Genomic DNA, 17,313 nt, shown 5'->3' with positions numbered 1-17,313 from the left:
GGCAGAGATGCGCGCGCAGCCGCATGACGTGTGATTGACGTGCAACTAGAGGGTGAAGGGGAATTAACATTTAGCTCTACATGTGGAGACAAAAGTCTGGGGGGTCAGGTCAACCTAATCCCAAATTGTGTTTAATATCTTTGTTTAAGGAACTGTGTTATCCAGAAGGAAAGGTTTCTCGGACGGAATCTATTCTATACTGACTGTTAGTGCATGTACAAGCGTCTATGTGTCTACATGAGATGCGAGGGGGCAGGAATCTTCCATGGTAACAGGGGCTATGAATTACTTGCATAAAGACAGCGAGGCCAAGCTCTTTGCTCGGTAGCTGGAAGGATGTTTACCTAAACTACTAGACAGGAATGCATTGGATGAGGAGCGGGGCAGATAACTTGAAGGCTGAATACAGTTTTTTGGCAGGCAACAGGCCGTGTCAGGCACCGTTAGCCGCGCAGGGAGTAGGACAAAGTTCATGGATACGGATGCAGGTCCAGGCTGGAGCATTTCAGAGGCAGAAGCAGGAAAAGGCTTGATGACAGAATTCAGGGCCTACTCGCCTGAACTGTAAAACTAGAAAAGTGAACCATATAAAGTCTGTGGCCAATCATACTTAGGAATGGAATATTTGACCCATTCATGGCGGATCTGAAAGAAGATATGTTGACGTTGGACGCACATGTATTTGCGTCTTCCTAGCTGGAACTGGAGGGAACATACATGTACTTGTAGCATGTACATGGAGCCGTTGGGGTCTAAGATAGGGGACACAATTGACCATAAAAATTCATATTTCCTCAGGACACGTCTTCTGGCACCAAAGCCAGTACACTGTGGACATACTGATGCTTATGTGAAAGGCCCTAATGACTAGAATTGCCATGGAATTGCTGGCCAACCAATTTGTAATATAGTACTTGAGGGTAGAGGTTCTAGTATCTGCGACCCCTGTGCTCTCCATTGTGACTCCTGTCTTTGTAATTTTGGCCTTTTTATGAGGATTCTACCCAGTTCATATTTAGAAGTGGCCACAGCACCAAAACTGCCTTTATCATGGCTACAGAGGAGTTAAGGTAACCCCTTGATCAGGAGGAAGAGCAGCCCTGGTCTTATTCAACCTTTCAGCAGCATTTGATACGGTCAATCGTGAACTGTTGATTGACTGTCTTCCCACCATCGGGATCAGAAATGCTGCACTTGCCCTCCTAAGATCCTTTCTGTCCGGGCGAGAACAATCTGTCGCACTAGAGGACTTTGTCTCCACACCCTTTATACTACCATGTGGGGTGTCTCGAGGATCCTGATTAAGCCCAACATTGTTTAACGTTTGGCACCTCTTTGACCACACTCATCAGATCATTTTGGTTTATCGTTAATATCCTACTCTGATGACACTCAAATTGTCCTTTCCCTGTCCAGCAGTGACAACACTGGAACTAAATTCCATAACATCGTGCCTGTAGTAAGCAATTGGATGAAAAACAACTGCTTGAAATTAAACTCTGAGGAGGCAGAGGTCATCCTGTTTGGAAATCAGGTCACTTTTTTTTCCCTGTCCTGGTGGCCGCAGGAATTGGGAACTCTTCCGGTTCCAGTGAGAAAGCTTAGGAATCCTGGTGTGCTAGTAGAAAATAAGCTTTCCTTTCGTGATCAAGTCAATGCGGTCATCTCTGCCTCCTTCTATTAAAAATAAAATACTCTCTTATTCCTCCGACTCATAGAAAACAATAGTCACCTCACTAGTACTATCAAAAATAGACTACTGCAATGACCTTTACCCAAATATACAGCAGCAACTACTGAATAAATTTCAAACAATACAAAATGTAGCTGCACGACTTCTGCTACAGATTCCCAAATTTCGCTCCATCTCTCAAGCCATTCCGAAATTACATTGGCTACCAGTCAGACAACGGATCAGTTTTAAGGTCTTATGCATTGCCTATAAACCACATCATGACATGGACCTAGAATATTTGACAGACCTTTAAATTTTACTGTCCAAGCAGGACCCTCCGCTCCGCTGGGAAAGAAAACGATACAATCCTAAAGTTCAAACACACTTGTAACTTTTATCCAATTCTTGTGCTGTCACTTGTAGTTATGAGGTTAAACATTCATTCATCACAATTCCATTCTGGTAAGGCCAGAGAGGCCCGTGTATGCCTTCCTTTGGCATCTATATTATTTGGTCTTGTCAATAGGGTTGTGGTAGAATGGCTTGGCCCAAAAGGCCAAGTTGGCTTGTACTTTTTGCCAATACAGCTGGTTTTGTGTCCATGGTGGGTTGGATAGTTTATGGTTAGTGCATTACTACCGTAAGAACAGAAAGTAAATGAGCTGAACTGAACAGTCGCTGGTGTCGGAACTATAGTGTTGGGTAAGTGTGCATATAGGTCATCCTGTTTACGCCACAAACCCTCTCCTGCATTGCACAGACGCACCCACCCAACATTCATAGTACAGCCCTGCTGGAAAGAATGCCTGTTATTCGTATGTTTTCCTCATGCACACCGTATCCTTTTCTTCTGGGCTCAGCAGTCTGTTTTAAATAAAACAGGGACCAAAGGCATGAGATAAATATTTTGGTGCCGGTGGTGCTCTCAGAGTGCCAATTGGCTCCGGTTCTTCGGCACAATGGTTGAAGTACAGAGCTAAGACGGATACCAGATTGTGCCAGCACTATGTATAAAACGTAGTCCATGTTTCCTGAAGAACATGTATCGTATAGGCCTAACTTGGGGCGGGGAGGTGGGCAGCTGACCTAAATCAAGGATGTAAACAGAGGGGTCCTGGCAAGGCACAGACTCCTGAGCGTTGCAGCACGAGGTAAGCGCACCATTGAATTTGTAGCAGTTATTCGCCAAAGCAGCTGCGTCCTCTTTTAATACAAGTGTGCTAGGAGATAATCCATGACACTGTGCGCTTGATACCGAGTGAGAAACTGCACAATGGTGAATGTATAACATGGTCCTTAGGGTGTATGGATTGAGAACAACCATGAAATGTAACACCTCGGTATCAATGTCGGTCATAATGCAGCATTGGGTAATTGGGTTACAGTGCTGCTGGGGAGGTGGGATTTCAGAAGTTTGGGTGCAGTAACAGTGGGGAAATAAGCACTGTATAATTGAGGCAAAAAGGGGCTAGTGGCACATAAGGATTGAGGTAGAATCTTTTTCTTAAACCTACCATTTAGGAAGGAACAGTAGTTGTCAATGGGCGGAAAACAAAACGAGATTACGACCCATTCCAGCCCTGCCGCCTTTTTAGGAGCTTTACAGTTCTTTTTTGCAACCATTCAACAACAAAGCACATAGTGGTGTCTCATTTCAGAAAGATTTTGAAGCTAATTTGATGTTGTAAGCGAGAGGCTTAAAAATAACTTCTCTAAAGAAAATGGAATTACAATTTGTATTACTGTAAAAGCAGCGTTGTGAATGAACTTCAATTACTGTTATTGACTCCTTTACATGGCTTGTCCCCTACCCTTCACCTGCAACCTGATTTCTGTCTCAGTTTGCACGACACCTACGACGTTCTATAATTTTAAGGCTTTTTACGCAGTGTTATTTCTCAATAAAGGGATGTAAAAGTGACTTCCTCCACTCTTCAGCAATCCATAGTGCTCAGTGAAACTATTGTCCTTTTTGCAGGGTTCAGTTGATAGGGGATGGGCGTTTCCATGTTTTTCTCTCATTGACTTTCATATTTGTCTTTTAGAGAAGCCATAGCCTTGGGGAGTACTGATTTCACAGAAAATGACATCGAAAAGATTGTGGAAGAGCTTGGAAAGGAATTCAAAGGGAATGCGTATCATCTAATGCACAAAAACTGCAACCACTTCTCTTCGGCATTATCGGAGGTAATCCTGCTGTCCACACTCCTGCATCTTACGTAGTTTTGTCTGTTCAGCCACACTCAGTAACATACCCCAGGCAATATTGCTACGTGTCAATCAGCAACCCAACATGCTTTAGTTATAATGTAGATTTTGGGTCACTTTTTGGTATTTTGTTATTTCTGTAGCAGGCACTGTGCATTTAGTGTAGCTTTGGAGTACGATCTGGGTACAGGTAGTGCCGTTCCTCAAGGCCTCAATTCTTTGGGCGCTTTTAATAAACAGTTTCACCCCTTTTCATCGGTCAGTCGCAGCATCACTAACCAAAGCAATATCTAAACGAATATCTTGTTTGAGTCCAGATTTTGTAAATTCTGCTTCAAATTGCTTTATAAATGCACAAATATAGTGTGGCACTGACCTGGCAATATTTGTTTAAAATGTTCACAGGTAAGCTACGACGGCGTGTCTTTGTTTCATTGGAAAATGTTTTGAAGAGTTGGGGACATTTGTTTACTTACTTCAGAATGACGTGCCCAATGTCGGCTCGGTGCGAAGCTAATCCAGTGATACTAGCTGTTCAACCCTGTATCTACTTTGAGTTTTACCTGCTGTGAATGTGCTGGGGCTGATGGACTGTTGGCCCAAATATCCTTGCGGAATTAGCAGTAGTCAGTGTGCTGATTCATAAAGTTCTGTAACAAATAAGCCTGAGGTTCCTGGAAATACGATTATAGAAGAGCCCAGCTGAGCCATCTGAGTGTTAGCTGGCAAGTCAATGTTAAATACTTATTTCAGCTTATGCACCTTTTTAGGTCTCTTTGAGACATGTTGTTTATAATCAGTGGGCTTACAGCCCTCCCATAACTTACTATTTGTTAGCGAGAACGTCTCTCTTATATCCTTCGTTCCCCTTTGTCAAGGTATGCATGCGTTATGCCTCTTCTTGTCTTTTGCCCTCCCCTTGAGCATGAACCAAGCAAGTACTTGTGTCCATCCACTGCTCCTGTTTTTGGAGCTACTTTTCTATTTGTGTTTAGGCACTCCATATGAGTGCTTGTCTATTCAGTCGCTCCTTTCCCCTCCCACCTGCCACCATTCCTGTTGCAAGTTAGGACCAGAAGCACGCACCAGGCACTGCTTACTCCTGCCCTTCCCCCTGCTTGTTTGACTTTAACCAAACACCCCAGATAATCTGTGTGCCATTTTTTTAAATGGAGGGCGTCGCCAAAGTTCAGAAAAAATATGCAGTTGCGAAATTACAGTACTATCCGGTAATGCATTATTGTTCACAGTTGTGAATGCAAAGTGCATCTAAATAACACTGCTGTGGAACCCTATTTTCCAGTTACATCAGTCATGTGAAACTAACATTGTTAGTTTATGAATGACTCATGTACAGCCCTGTTTTGTCACAGTAATTGTACATTCTGGAACTTGTAGTGTGGATAAAGTTCATATGCAGCTTTAAGCATGTAAACACTTTTTTTTTTTTGTTTTTTTTTAATTTATTTATATATTTTTTTTTTTTTTTTTTTTTTAAAGATGACCAAGTCTAGCGGATGTAGTCTTGGTGACATGAAGCCGCAGGCTAACTTTACATGTATTACTGAGTTACATTATCCTAATGTGGGATCGCGTCCCTCAGAGTAGTATTTAATGAGTGCCCTATTCAACATATCCGCCCTGTTGCGGGGCCAAGATGAAGGCTGGCGTTTGAGGCATTAGTCCTTCTCTGTATCACATTTCTTTATGAATTTACAACTTGTAATCCAGGTATACATTGAAGTTGCTGAAAATAGTCTCAGTATGAAATACAGAGCATTAACAACAACGATTCCAACATCCGTACAGTATTCATACCAAGTTGGACGTCACTACAACCGTGGTGATTGCGGTCAGGGAGGCAAGAGGAGAAGCTTCTGTCCTAAGAGAGCTTGGGAAGGCTTAGGAATTCCCTCGACGGGGAAGGAAACCATCAAGGACTCTAGCTCTGAGTCCGTGCACGATTCGAGGCTTGAAACTATTTTGGCACATAAATCATGTAACAGACAACAATGATGTAAGAGTATAAAAAAGTATCCTCAAAATTAAAACAAGTGTATTTTTATGTCATCTAGACAGTGAAATGCAGGGACGAGATCCCAGACTCCCTTCCCGCCTCCCCCTTCTGCTATTTTCTATAGTGCCGACTCGACCCAAAAGATATTTAAGTACTTTACATGAACAATAGTTACATTAGGCATGGACACATTCATTTTAAGCTACATAGTTCAGGCGCTGCCTCCCAACCCTCCATGTTGTGTTCCTTGTCTTGCCCCTCCTGCCAGACAAAAAAGCACAATGGCATGGCCATCCTTTTTCTGTGACTTTCTGCCATGCTAAACAGCAGATAAGCTGAAATACAACATGGTTAAAAGACATTCACATTAACAAAGCAAATGGCCCTCGCATTGACACGATGTATTGGCTTTGCCTATGCTTTTTTTTGTTTTTTTTTGTTTTTGTTTACTGTGCATTAGAGATGTAATGCAAAATTATCAGCCACCCCTACACAGTTATTGTCAGACCCCCATGATGCTGTTGCAGGGATTCTGCACATATACAGTACTACGCGCAGGAAACCAGGACCTTGGTGTATAGTGGTGTACCAAACCCACCTTAGTGCCCGGAACCCCTATCCGACTAGCTATAGTGTCTCATTAGTTCTCCGTACTACAGCGAAGCTACCAATGATTAGACATCCTAGAACAAGTGACTCAGACTCTCTCAGTAATCGCGGGAGCAAGAACACTTTCGCCAACTCACTCATACTTGTCCACAACATAAGTAATCAGAGACACAGTATAGTTTAAAATGTTTGTTTTAGCTAACGTGCTCTATAATGCAGTACACGAGCCAATACTAGCAGCAAAATGCATAAACTCAATATAGTGAGCATTGTTACAATTCCATAAAATATGAACGGTGAGATCATTTTATAAAGCTAGTGGAAAAACGGCCTAATGTGCCTTGCCTCATTCCCCGTGCCAGGAACTAGTTTATGATAATTATAGAAGACCTCTGGGCCATGTCAGGGGGACCCCATACCTCCAGGTTTTGATGCAAGGATTTACATCTCCGGACAAACACAGCTCTTCCTCTCTGAAAGGTTTTCTTCGAGAGTCTTAACATGCCTACAATGCAATATTAAAAGCACCAGATTTTCAGTAGTGCACCTGTGGCAGTATTATGTCTAACATGCATGGGACTGACCAACAGCAGATTCACCGAGCACATTTTTTTTTACCTTGAACACGCTATGCAGACAGAGCCTCAGAGTGCACCAAGAGATGTGAAAGGTAGACGGGTCTCATGTGAGCGAGCACAGGCAGAGGAGTTGTGCAAAACAAATGTATGTAGAAACGTGTGCAAAAGCGGCAACATGACAGCCAAGCTTATACTAACGTATGCTAACTTAGCAACGTCCGTAGTGAATCCTGAACCCTCCCAATAGCGGATCTTATATCCTCCCAATAGCGGATCTTATCTCATCACGTCCGTTGCTTTATTGGCGGCGGATGTGGAGCAATCCCGAATTGGGCTGCTACAGGGTAGAACTAAAAGCGGTAATGACATCATTGGGGGCTGGCAGTATACCCTGGCTATCATTTGTAAGGCACTCTTTCCGTGCACTTGGAAGGGAGAACCTATGGATTAACCCAGAAGAAACTTGCCCAGCCATTTCTAAAAAAAATCTTGGCAACTGCACTGAAAGAGTATAAACTGACTAAAATCTTACAGTCCGTTAATCCTACGAGTTTAATTTATGGGTTCCTGGATTTTAAGTGTCACTATGAATTTGAGCGGGTGCTGGACTCCATACAACCGTTACTAGCTAAGAAGTTGCTTTTGCAATTTAGGTATGGGACACTACCGCTATATGTGATAACAAATAAGTGGGCTGGAGTATCCCATCGCCTTTGTCCTGGTTGCCACGTGGAGGAAGAAACAACAGTTCATGTAATGCTCTTCTGCGTGGCATACAAACAGGCTAGGCTGAAATGGATTATCCAACTTTGTAGAAACCTGGGCATTTGAAACTACCGTGAATCTTTTAGGATCCTAAAATCTGACACCGACCCGGTTCATGTTGTTGCAATTTCGATTTTTTTTTTTTCCATGTGGTCAATACGAAGGAACTTGTTAAAACCGGATCAGACCACAAGCAATTCTTAGCCCTTTTTTTGCACCCGCCACATTGACTAATCCTGTGATTTTTATGGTTAGTAGAATGTTACTGGAGAGAGTGGCAGAAGTATATACCAGCAGGCTGGAAGTCGACCCTGGGCTTTTTAGATTTTTATGAATTTTTTTAACCTAAATTATATTCCTATTGTATGTTTTAACTTATGAAATTCCCATAATGATGATTTTCTGTTTTTCTTTACTGTAGTGGTATTATTATTAATATATGTTTACATTTTAATGTATCCTATGATCTTGTATTCTTTATCTAGCATGGATTCCAAATTGATGTAAATGTTCAATGTGCTTTTATGGCTGTAATAGCCGCAATAAAGTTTTCATGAATGAATGAATCCAGAACCTCACTACTCATGCTTCTCACATATGCACAGCTCTTAAACCAAGCCTTAACTGCAGTTGGTCCCCAAAGAGCACTCTGCGCCCTTCACTGTTTGTTTACAAAACCAGCTGGTAAGTAAACACAATGTGATTTTGTAGGACTTAAAAGGGATGCATAAAAGAACATGGCATAAGATTCAAATTGCATCCACTTAAAACTACCTCGGGACTTGACAGACCAGCGCCACAATTCAAGGCACTACTTTTTCAAATGTAAACACAATGTGTATGGAGTTTAACCTTTGTGTTAAAACAGATATATAACAAACTCTTAAGTCCAGCCTCGCAAGGGATCTTGAAATTGATAAATGCAAAGAAAATACCTTAGCTCATGAGAGCTTATGATCCTGTCCCAGACCATTGTGCTGAATGGCTTGATGTAGCCCAAAGCTCACTGTTTATAAAGCTGAAAGCTGTCAGGGCGCCTACAAGAATAAAAAACTTCTGTGGCTTAAACAAAAAGTAATTTGTATTTTTTTTTTAATTCTTTCCATTTTTTTCAATTTAATAATAGCTGGGTTTCTTTTCCCCTAATGTTGGGAGAATGCCGCTTCTTGAAAAGATCTGAAGGAAAGTTTGATACCTATCATTTGTATTTGACCTGTGGTTTTACGTGTACATCTCACTTTCTTAAAACCCTTTTTTTTCTTAATGTAAGGACTTTAAATAAACTAAACCATATTTGACTATCAAACAGTCCCAATGAGCCATTGCTGTGGAGGCCAATTAAATGTAATGATGCATGTAGAAAAGTAGAAAAATAAAATTCATGAGACTGAAAAAGATGGAAGAATAAATATCAAAAACCTCTTTAATATTGATAAGGCCTCCTGAGGAAAAGGCAAAGGTTTCTCCTGGGCCCTGACAGCCTGAATATGGTTTCAGCAGAGCTCTGCAATTCACTGCTCACTTGATCATTCAACTAAACATCCAATGTATGAAACAATGGAGCAGGGTACTCCGAATCAGGGATCTCCGATTGTGGGATCTTCCAAACTCATACATGAGTTGAAGCAACCATTTTGCCCTTCTGAACCGAATTGTTCTAATGTGCCTACAATTGGCTTTTATGAAATGGAACCTGCGATGGAAGCCTATCGAGGGAGGCCTTCTGTCTATACCCCAAACTTTTTCCTATAGACATACTAATGTATACTGCAAAAGTCTACTAAGTATACTAAACACTAAGGATCTACATATTAATAATTAATGATATTAGATCAATGGGAATGTAGGACTTTAAAGGGGTGTTGAGGGTTGCTAAGTCTTTTTTCAGGGAATAACTTTGACACTATATAATGCATATTCATAGTCTCAAATATCCCTTTGGGTCCCTTTTGTGCCCAAAAAACTGTTTGATAGCCATAAATATTTGTTAGTTCCGCACCTCCTTTTCTTTCTGTATGCACAAGTTTGAGAGGGCGATCCATTTTATTGTTGGAACAAATAAAACAAATAAAACAAGAAATTAGACAGTCAATGGTTTTAAACAGATGAATGTATGTCTCTACATTGTATTAATATTTCGGACTATTCCTGATTTAATACATCTTCCCACAAATTTGTCACTTTATGAATATCCCTTCAGGTGCCAGTCTGGTCTGCAAAACATTTCCCCCTGCAACAGCTTTCCAGCGGCGTTAAGCCGCATCAGCTGCATCTCCATCCTCCCCTTGTAATAACCTCTGGGTACATTAGGGACCAGCTGGCCTGTCATCAGTTCCTCTTTTTCCGTACCTCGTAGACAAGGGTTCATAGCTCTCTCGACAGTTCACTAACCATGTTCCTCACTGTTAACTCTGACTCCTGATATTTCACGATTAAAACTGTCACAGGTGCCACATGAAAATGTCCCAGTTGGGCCCACATGTCTGCATGAGATGGTTGGGTTGGAACATTATGCTGTTGCCTCCGACTCCTGCTCTTTGATGCATCTGAAAGCCACACAGATACATAGACATGGACCCCTTCACATTCAGGTAAGTCTCCGGGCTGGAAATGCTTTCCAAAAAGATCTCACAAAAAGAGCTATAGGAAGGAGCAATCCCCATCTCCATCAAGGAAACTATCTCACTGTTGACCCCATTCAGAGTCTTCGTGACAGACCTGGCTCATTCTTAAAGTGTCGACAGAGAGTATCAGAGCTGTCCTGAACAGAAGGCTTCAGCCTGCACACACTGATGGAGCCAGAACTCTGGCCGCAATACAAGCTGGCTTGCTACCGGGACCTCCTCCATATCACTACCGATACCAGCTCGTTGATACCGCTATAGGTATTCCTCGCATTGCGCTCCACTGTGAGCCTCGAGGATAACCGCTCAGCACCTCTATCCTCCTACTAACGGCCACGGAGCTATCCCCTATTCTCATCCCACGCCCCGTGTAGATCAGGATCCACGGGTAGGACATCGTTCAACTGACCACTGTGACTGTGGTCGCCAGGCTGTCTCGTTGGGGTACTGTCCCCCGTACTCACCTGTATTGCGGTCTACAGCTCAGACCCATAGCTACCTCTCAGGCATTTAGATTGACCTGTCCTGCTGATGATCCTATAACCGCTGTTGGGGATCGAAACGTCGTTGACAAAAGCATCTTAGCTCCAACTCTTAATCCTTGATTGTTGAGGTGTACAAGATGCGTGTTCTCTGTCATGACTACTGTATTCTTTATCACTGAACAGTCACCTTATCACTATGTGCCTGAAGTCAGGAAATCTCATTGATTTCCAGAACCCCCTCACTCTTTGCTCACTTTGTTAGTGTATGTTTTATGTATAAGTAAAATACATTAAAAAAAGGTCCATTGTGACAAATGCACACCTGACGCTGATTCCAGTTTTGTGGTTATAACCTTATACTTTCCGTGTTAGGGACTGTTTCTAGTAATGAAAGAAGAGGTAGCCTCGCTGCACCACAGAGCGGAGGACGTTAAAGGGCACTGTGTTGAATCAGTCTTGAATTCAATTGGTTTTTTCCCCCTTGATCTCAGATCTTAAATGTTTTTTAGGGGGTACCTTTTTTCATATAGTGTTTGCTGCAGCTAAATTACGCACTCTTGTTTTCAGGAAAGCTCAAAGTACTGGATGGTGAGACCTCCCAAGTCTTCTCAACATCAAAGAATGTGTGGACCTGGCTCTGCGCTAAATGTTTGGCTCAACACTCCACGGAGAACCAGGCCGATGGTCCCCTGACCTAAACGAAGGAACATTCGTACACGATCTACTAAGGACCAGGCAGCCGCAGAAGAGGCATGAGTGGTAGCAGTGGCTTCACAGCATGAATCCTTTTGCCTCTCTTAGACAGGGACATGTGTCGGACTCTGGTTCGGACATGGGCGATTCCAGGACTTCGAATACAAGCACTGGTTATGGTCTGGAGCTAATACCATGATCAGCGGATGATCTACTGTGAACACTCTCCTAGGACTGAGCACCGATTTCTGGCATGGGAGGGGAACTGTTTGGGCATGCTTTATCGTTGACAACCATGGCCACTGTCGTAGGCTGGATACTAAATTCTCTGGGATGGGCCCAGTTTATGGAAATCCTGGACTGCAGAGGCTCCATGCCCCACATGGACTCCAAAGAGGACACATTTTACTTTTTATAAAGTTTCTTCAGTTATTGTTCACAGGTTGGGACTTCATGACTGGGGATGCAAGAGTCTGCTGAACCAGGGAGGGGGGGGGGGGTGTAACTACCGTTTAGGCTTTTCGATCTTACTGTTATTATCAAGGTCAATCAAGGGGCTGCTGGAAATCAGCACATTATCACAGGACACCCTGGCTGAAGGGGGAGGGGGTCCCACCTGGTACAGGGCGCCATATACATGGGGCACTGGTGTACGAGCTCACTAAGCACAGTGCACACCATTGATATACAATATGGGAACCCACACGGACAGCCACACCCACAATATAATGTCCTAGCATGGAATGTGCGTGGCATAAATGCTCCTGCAAAGCGCTAACACATTCATACTTATCTCAAACGCCGCCTCACACACTTTGCAATGCTGCAAGAAGCAGACCTCACACTAGCAGAGCTGCATAAGGTCCGCACGAATTGTAGAGGGCAAGTGTACGGCACATCTGCATCGGCCCATGCTCGCAGACTACTCGTCTGTATTGCCCTGACGGTCCCATATTTAGTAGATCCTCACAGGAAAGACTCCTTGATGGGGCTCCTCTCACACTGGTGGGAGTGTATCTGCCGAACCCCAACCAATCGGGCTTTCTGGACATGTTCACCCCTGCACTGTTCTATGATCCACCTCCGGGGGTACAGGGCGTCGATTTCAACTGTGCGCCGGACATAGCACGACTGCTCTTTCCTCCCTCTGCGCAACGCAGCATGCGTCCACACGAGACCGCACTTTAATAATTGGCTTACCCAGAGATGCTTGCATGATGTGTGGGTTCTCAGGCACCCTCTAGATCGGGAATTGTTTACTCCCTGATCCATAACATTCATACCAGGTTAGACCTTTTCCTATGGACTGATCAACTGGGAATGCAGTAATGTCAGTTGGAGTACATGGCAAGCACCCTCTCGGATCACTGCCCCCTGCAAGTAGCCCTACAGTGGGGTAGGCTGCACCCCAGGATACCCACCTGGAGGCTGCAAAAAGAAGCGCTTTCAGATCCCCCATTTAGGGAAAACCTGACAAAAGGCATCTCTAAATACTTTGACCTAAAAAAACGATCTACCCTGTCTTGGGCGTTGGAGTGGGATGCTCATGAAGTGGTCACACTGTGTCACGGCATGGTCGCCGCATGGGGAATACGCCGACACTTGCAAGGGGAGCGCGGAGGCCCATGGCCGGGTGGCATGTCACTGGACATCGAAAAGACAGTCGATACCCTGAGCTAGGACATATTACTGCGGACTCTTGAATACATGGGGTTTGATATGGGATATTTAGGTTGGATCCTCACACTTTACAAGAGCCCAATGGCGAGAGTCTGTACTGTTCATTTGCCCTCCCAACAGTTTCACAATCCAGAGTGGCACCAATCAGGGGTGTCCTCTTTCTCCGCTGACCTGCCACCACATCTCGCTATATGTGGATGGTGCCCAGGCTTTCTTACTGGAGGTGGAGGGGACACCCTGCCAGGCCTATGGCATGGGGGCTGGTCAATTCCTGACATTTCTTGACCATACAATACACAAGCAACATGAAACACTCTGGCAGCAGAACCACATTAATCCCCGCACTGTATGCTCTCCTAATTTACAGAACCACGCACCAAGCCATCACCACATATTACACCCCCCCCCCCCCCCCCCCCAATTCCTGCCCAACAGGATACGCGGAGGGTGCATGGGCTAGGTGGAACCACGTCCTTCCGCAACAGTTATCAGACAAGGATTGGTCCAAAATGCTCCAGCATGTGAAAGGTATTCCGTAATCTGAGATTCTGCTTCACGCAATTTAACTATGTACATCACGCCTACCAGTCCCCGCAGCTCATTAAGCGTTTATTTCTAGCCCACACCCCTGAGTGCCCCAGGTGCCAGTTATTGGATGCTGTATACTATCGCATGGTATGGGAGTGCCTGATGCATGAGATCACAAATATTTTTGCCGAGCTCACGCAACACAACCTTGCACCAGCACCCGGGTCCTGTCTATTGGGCCTTCTCCCCAAGGCCAAGGGTGGCAAATATTTACACAGGTTCATAGAGTTAGCTTTTGTCCTGTGTATGAGGCAGATAGTGGTGTCGTGGAAAGCGCCTACAGCCCCGTGCCCCCAACGTTGGCTAGCCACATTGACATGAGCACGTGCAGAAGCTAATACCCTCAAGCTGCTCCCCATAAGGGTAGACAATAGAACAGTCTGCAAATGCTGGTAGACTTACCTCACCAACATTGAAGCTAAAAACGACACATGCCCACCCTAAAGTGCACACTGCTTTCAGCAGTTAGGGATCACATTTACACACCAGGACGCAGGCAGCTTAGCCATGGGAGCATGGGCAGATTGCGAATCGGCACAATAGGAGGATGCTGCCTCACTCAGATCCCCTCCTGTGGAGCGCCAGCCAGAGGGAACGAGGGGTGGGGCTGAAAGACAGGAGGCAACACTTGGTGGGCACAAACCCCTACCTACCCACTGGCATGCACAGCAATCCCCAGTGCTGACGGCTGACATTGGCCCACAAGCACTAGTGCCCCTTACCCACCATGGTGCCACATTGCCCTTGACACACCAATGGAATACTGCCCAAGCCCGAGGCCCTCCATCAGGTTTCAGTGATATCACACAGAACTAATCATCTATATCCTCAGCAGACTCCATTATTGCAGTTGTTACAGTCTAGTTTGCTTTGCCTTCTTTTCTTTTTTGTATTAGTGAGTCTTGATACATCATCCTAAGTCACTCTATGCTGCTGTACCACAAAAAAATATATTGTCTTGACCTCAAATTATCCATGTTTCATTTCAGATAAAAACGGATTTAAAAAAAATGTAAAAGAAGGGGGGGGTAGAGCAATTGTATAAAAACAAGAGCATGCTCATTCTCGAGGATACCTATTTCCACATCCTCGTTTACCCTACTCAGTAATGGTATCTCAGCTTGGTGGTAATTGGCCAGCACTAGCAGTCACCACTTCTCGGTTTATGAAGTGCTTGGCAGTGTTGGATGTGCATTTGCAAACTGGGTGCATTTACGTCTTTCCCCACCTCTACAATTGGCTGAACAAGAGCAGCAGCAAGCTGCTGTGTCTAGCACACCCTCTACTGCCGTGTCCTTGTTCTTTCTTGACTTCACTATGAGCACTATACCAGTCCCACCTGCAGCATATGCATAATCAACCCTTCCTAGGGTGCATATTGGACGCATCCATGGAAGCACTCACACCGACCAACGGTCTCTGGTTTTGAGCAGCGGTTTCCTTTTTTTCTGCCCAATCAGCTCACAGTGCGAACTGGCATGCACCGTCTAGGAATGATCACCTCCTGCATCACCGTTATTCCACGTGCAAGGCTTCAAACGTACCACCTTCCAAGAGTGCCTTGCAGTCTAATGGTCCCAAGTGGAAGTCCCTGTGAATCTGTTGTTGGTATAGGCCAAAGCGAATCACTTTCTGCACTGGTGGAACAGCAGTTACTTGTTACAAGGCAACCCTTTTGCAGACACAATATTTTACGTGACCATCAACACAGACTGGTGTGCCCACCTCAATAGGGAATGTGGCCCTCACAACCGCAGGCTTGCCACATCAATTGCTTGGAGCTGTTAGCCATTCACTTGGCTCTGAAAGCCTTTTTACAAGTCATTTGGGGCAAAGCAGTCCTCATCAAGACAGACCACAAGACTGCCATGTACTATCCACAAAAGCAGGATGGCACTCACTCTCCTATGCTGTCTTACGTAGCCCAGGCAATTTGTCATAGGGCACTCCAGGCAATTTGTCATAGGGTACTCGATCACAACATTCACTTCATGGCAGAGTATATCCTGGGGGCGGACAGATGCATGAACAAGTTTGCTAGTGGGAACCCCACCCACAAGTCCTTCGCAAGTACTTCCAATGTTATGACACCCCATGGATGGACTTGTTTGTCAACTCAGGAATCTCAAAAAGCCCAAGCTTTGCCTTCAGGTACCCATGCCCACAGCCTATGGGCAATGCGCTATAGATAAACTGGTCAGGAATACTTGCTTGCACTTTTCTACCTCTCCCACTGCTTCCATACTTGGTGAGGAATCTCCGGCAAACATCACTACTCCTCATTCTGATAGCACCAACTTGGGCCATTCAACCCTGCTACTACCCTCCTTGAGATGTTCATCAAATCTCACAAGAAACACTCTCTTAAACCAGACCTTCTCGCACACAGGCAAGGTCTAGTGAGACATGTGAATCCCAGACTGCTCAACCATGTGTTTTGGCACCTTGGGTCCTAGAATTTGGGAACCTCAACCTTCCCCTGGAATTTGTCCATCCTAAAGGAAGCCAAAGGACCAGAATTCAGGCATGTTGTGCGTCAAAATGGAAAAGTTTTGTTCAACAACCTTGACCCGTAAAATCTTGCTTTAAGGAAATTTTGAAAATGTAGAAAGCAGACTTCACATACTCCTCCAACCATCTACACTTTTATTGAAATTGCAGCCTAAATGCAGAAGAGGAAACACTTGTCTCCCTTTATAATTCCGGTCATTAAGGCCTTCATGGAGAGTCTTGAGAGTGATACCCCTTACAGTGTCCCCCTTTCACACTTGGAATCTCAATGTAGTGCTCTCCAATCTCCTTGAATCACCATTCAAACCTCTTCATTCATACCCCCCCTTCAGTTCTTATCCTGTAAGTTGGCCTTCCTGGTGGCTGTTAACTCTTATACACATTAGTGAACTGTAACAGCTCACTCTGCGGGAACCTTTTCTCCCAAGTTCACCGGGACGGATTCGTTTTTAGAACGAACGCTCTTAGGTGGTATCTGTAGGAAGCTGGCTCTGTATATACTATACCAAAGTAAGGTATAGTGTGCACAGAGTCCAGTGGATCCCTAGAGGCTTTCTAGAGGCTCAAGTAGATAATACTAATGCTCTCTTTTGTGGTAGTATGGGCACGTAGTTAGGCTTATGAGAGGGTAGTGCTAAGCATTTGTTGTACACACACAGGCAAGAAATGATTACACACACAATAAATAAAGTGAGACCAGTGGTTTGTAAAAATATTCCTTTTTGTATATTAATTTCTTAGAACCAAAGGTATTTTATTGCAGTAAGATGTTTTGCAATGTCCCTATTTTCAATGTAAAAAAAATGTGCACTTAGTTCATGTTTCAATAAGTACAATGTTATTCTATGGGAGGAAACACAATCCGCAATATGCAGGTAAG

The 17,313-nt window shown here is 44.3% G+C and overlaps 1 protein-coding gene across 1 annotated transcript in view; it reads left to right on the top strand.

The window, feature by feature from the left end:
* Positions 1-17,313, top strand: part of DESI2 (desumoylating isopeptidase 2) — a 171,307-nt gene that overhangs the window by 114,895 nt on the left and 39,099 nt on the right. Inside the window, exon 4 of the mRNA XM_085611392.1 lies at positions 3,721-3,862. Coding sequence (XP_085467518.1) covers positions 3,721-3,862 — 142 coding nt within the window. The remainder of the gene's footprint in view (positions 1-3,720; positions 3,863-17,313) is intronic.

Source organism: Triturus cristatus, chromosome 6, assembly GCF_964204655.1.
Source record: "Triturus cristatus chromosome 6, aTriCri1.1, whole genome shotgun sequence".
NCBI lineage: Eukaryota > Metazoa > Chordata > Amphibia > Caudata > Salamandridae > Triturus > Triturus cristatus.
This window is presented reverse-complemented; position numbering and strand designations above follow the sequence as displayed.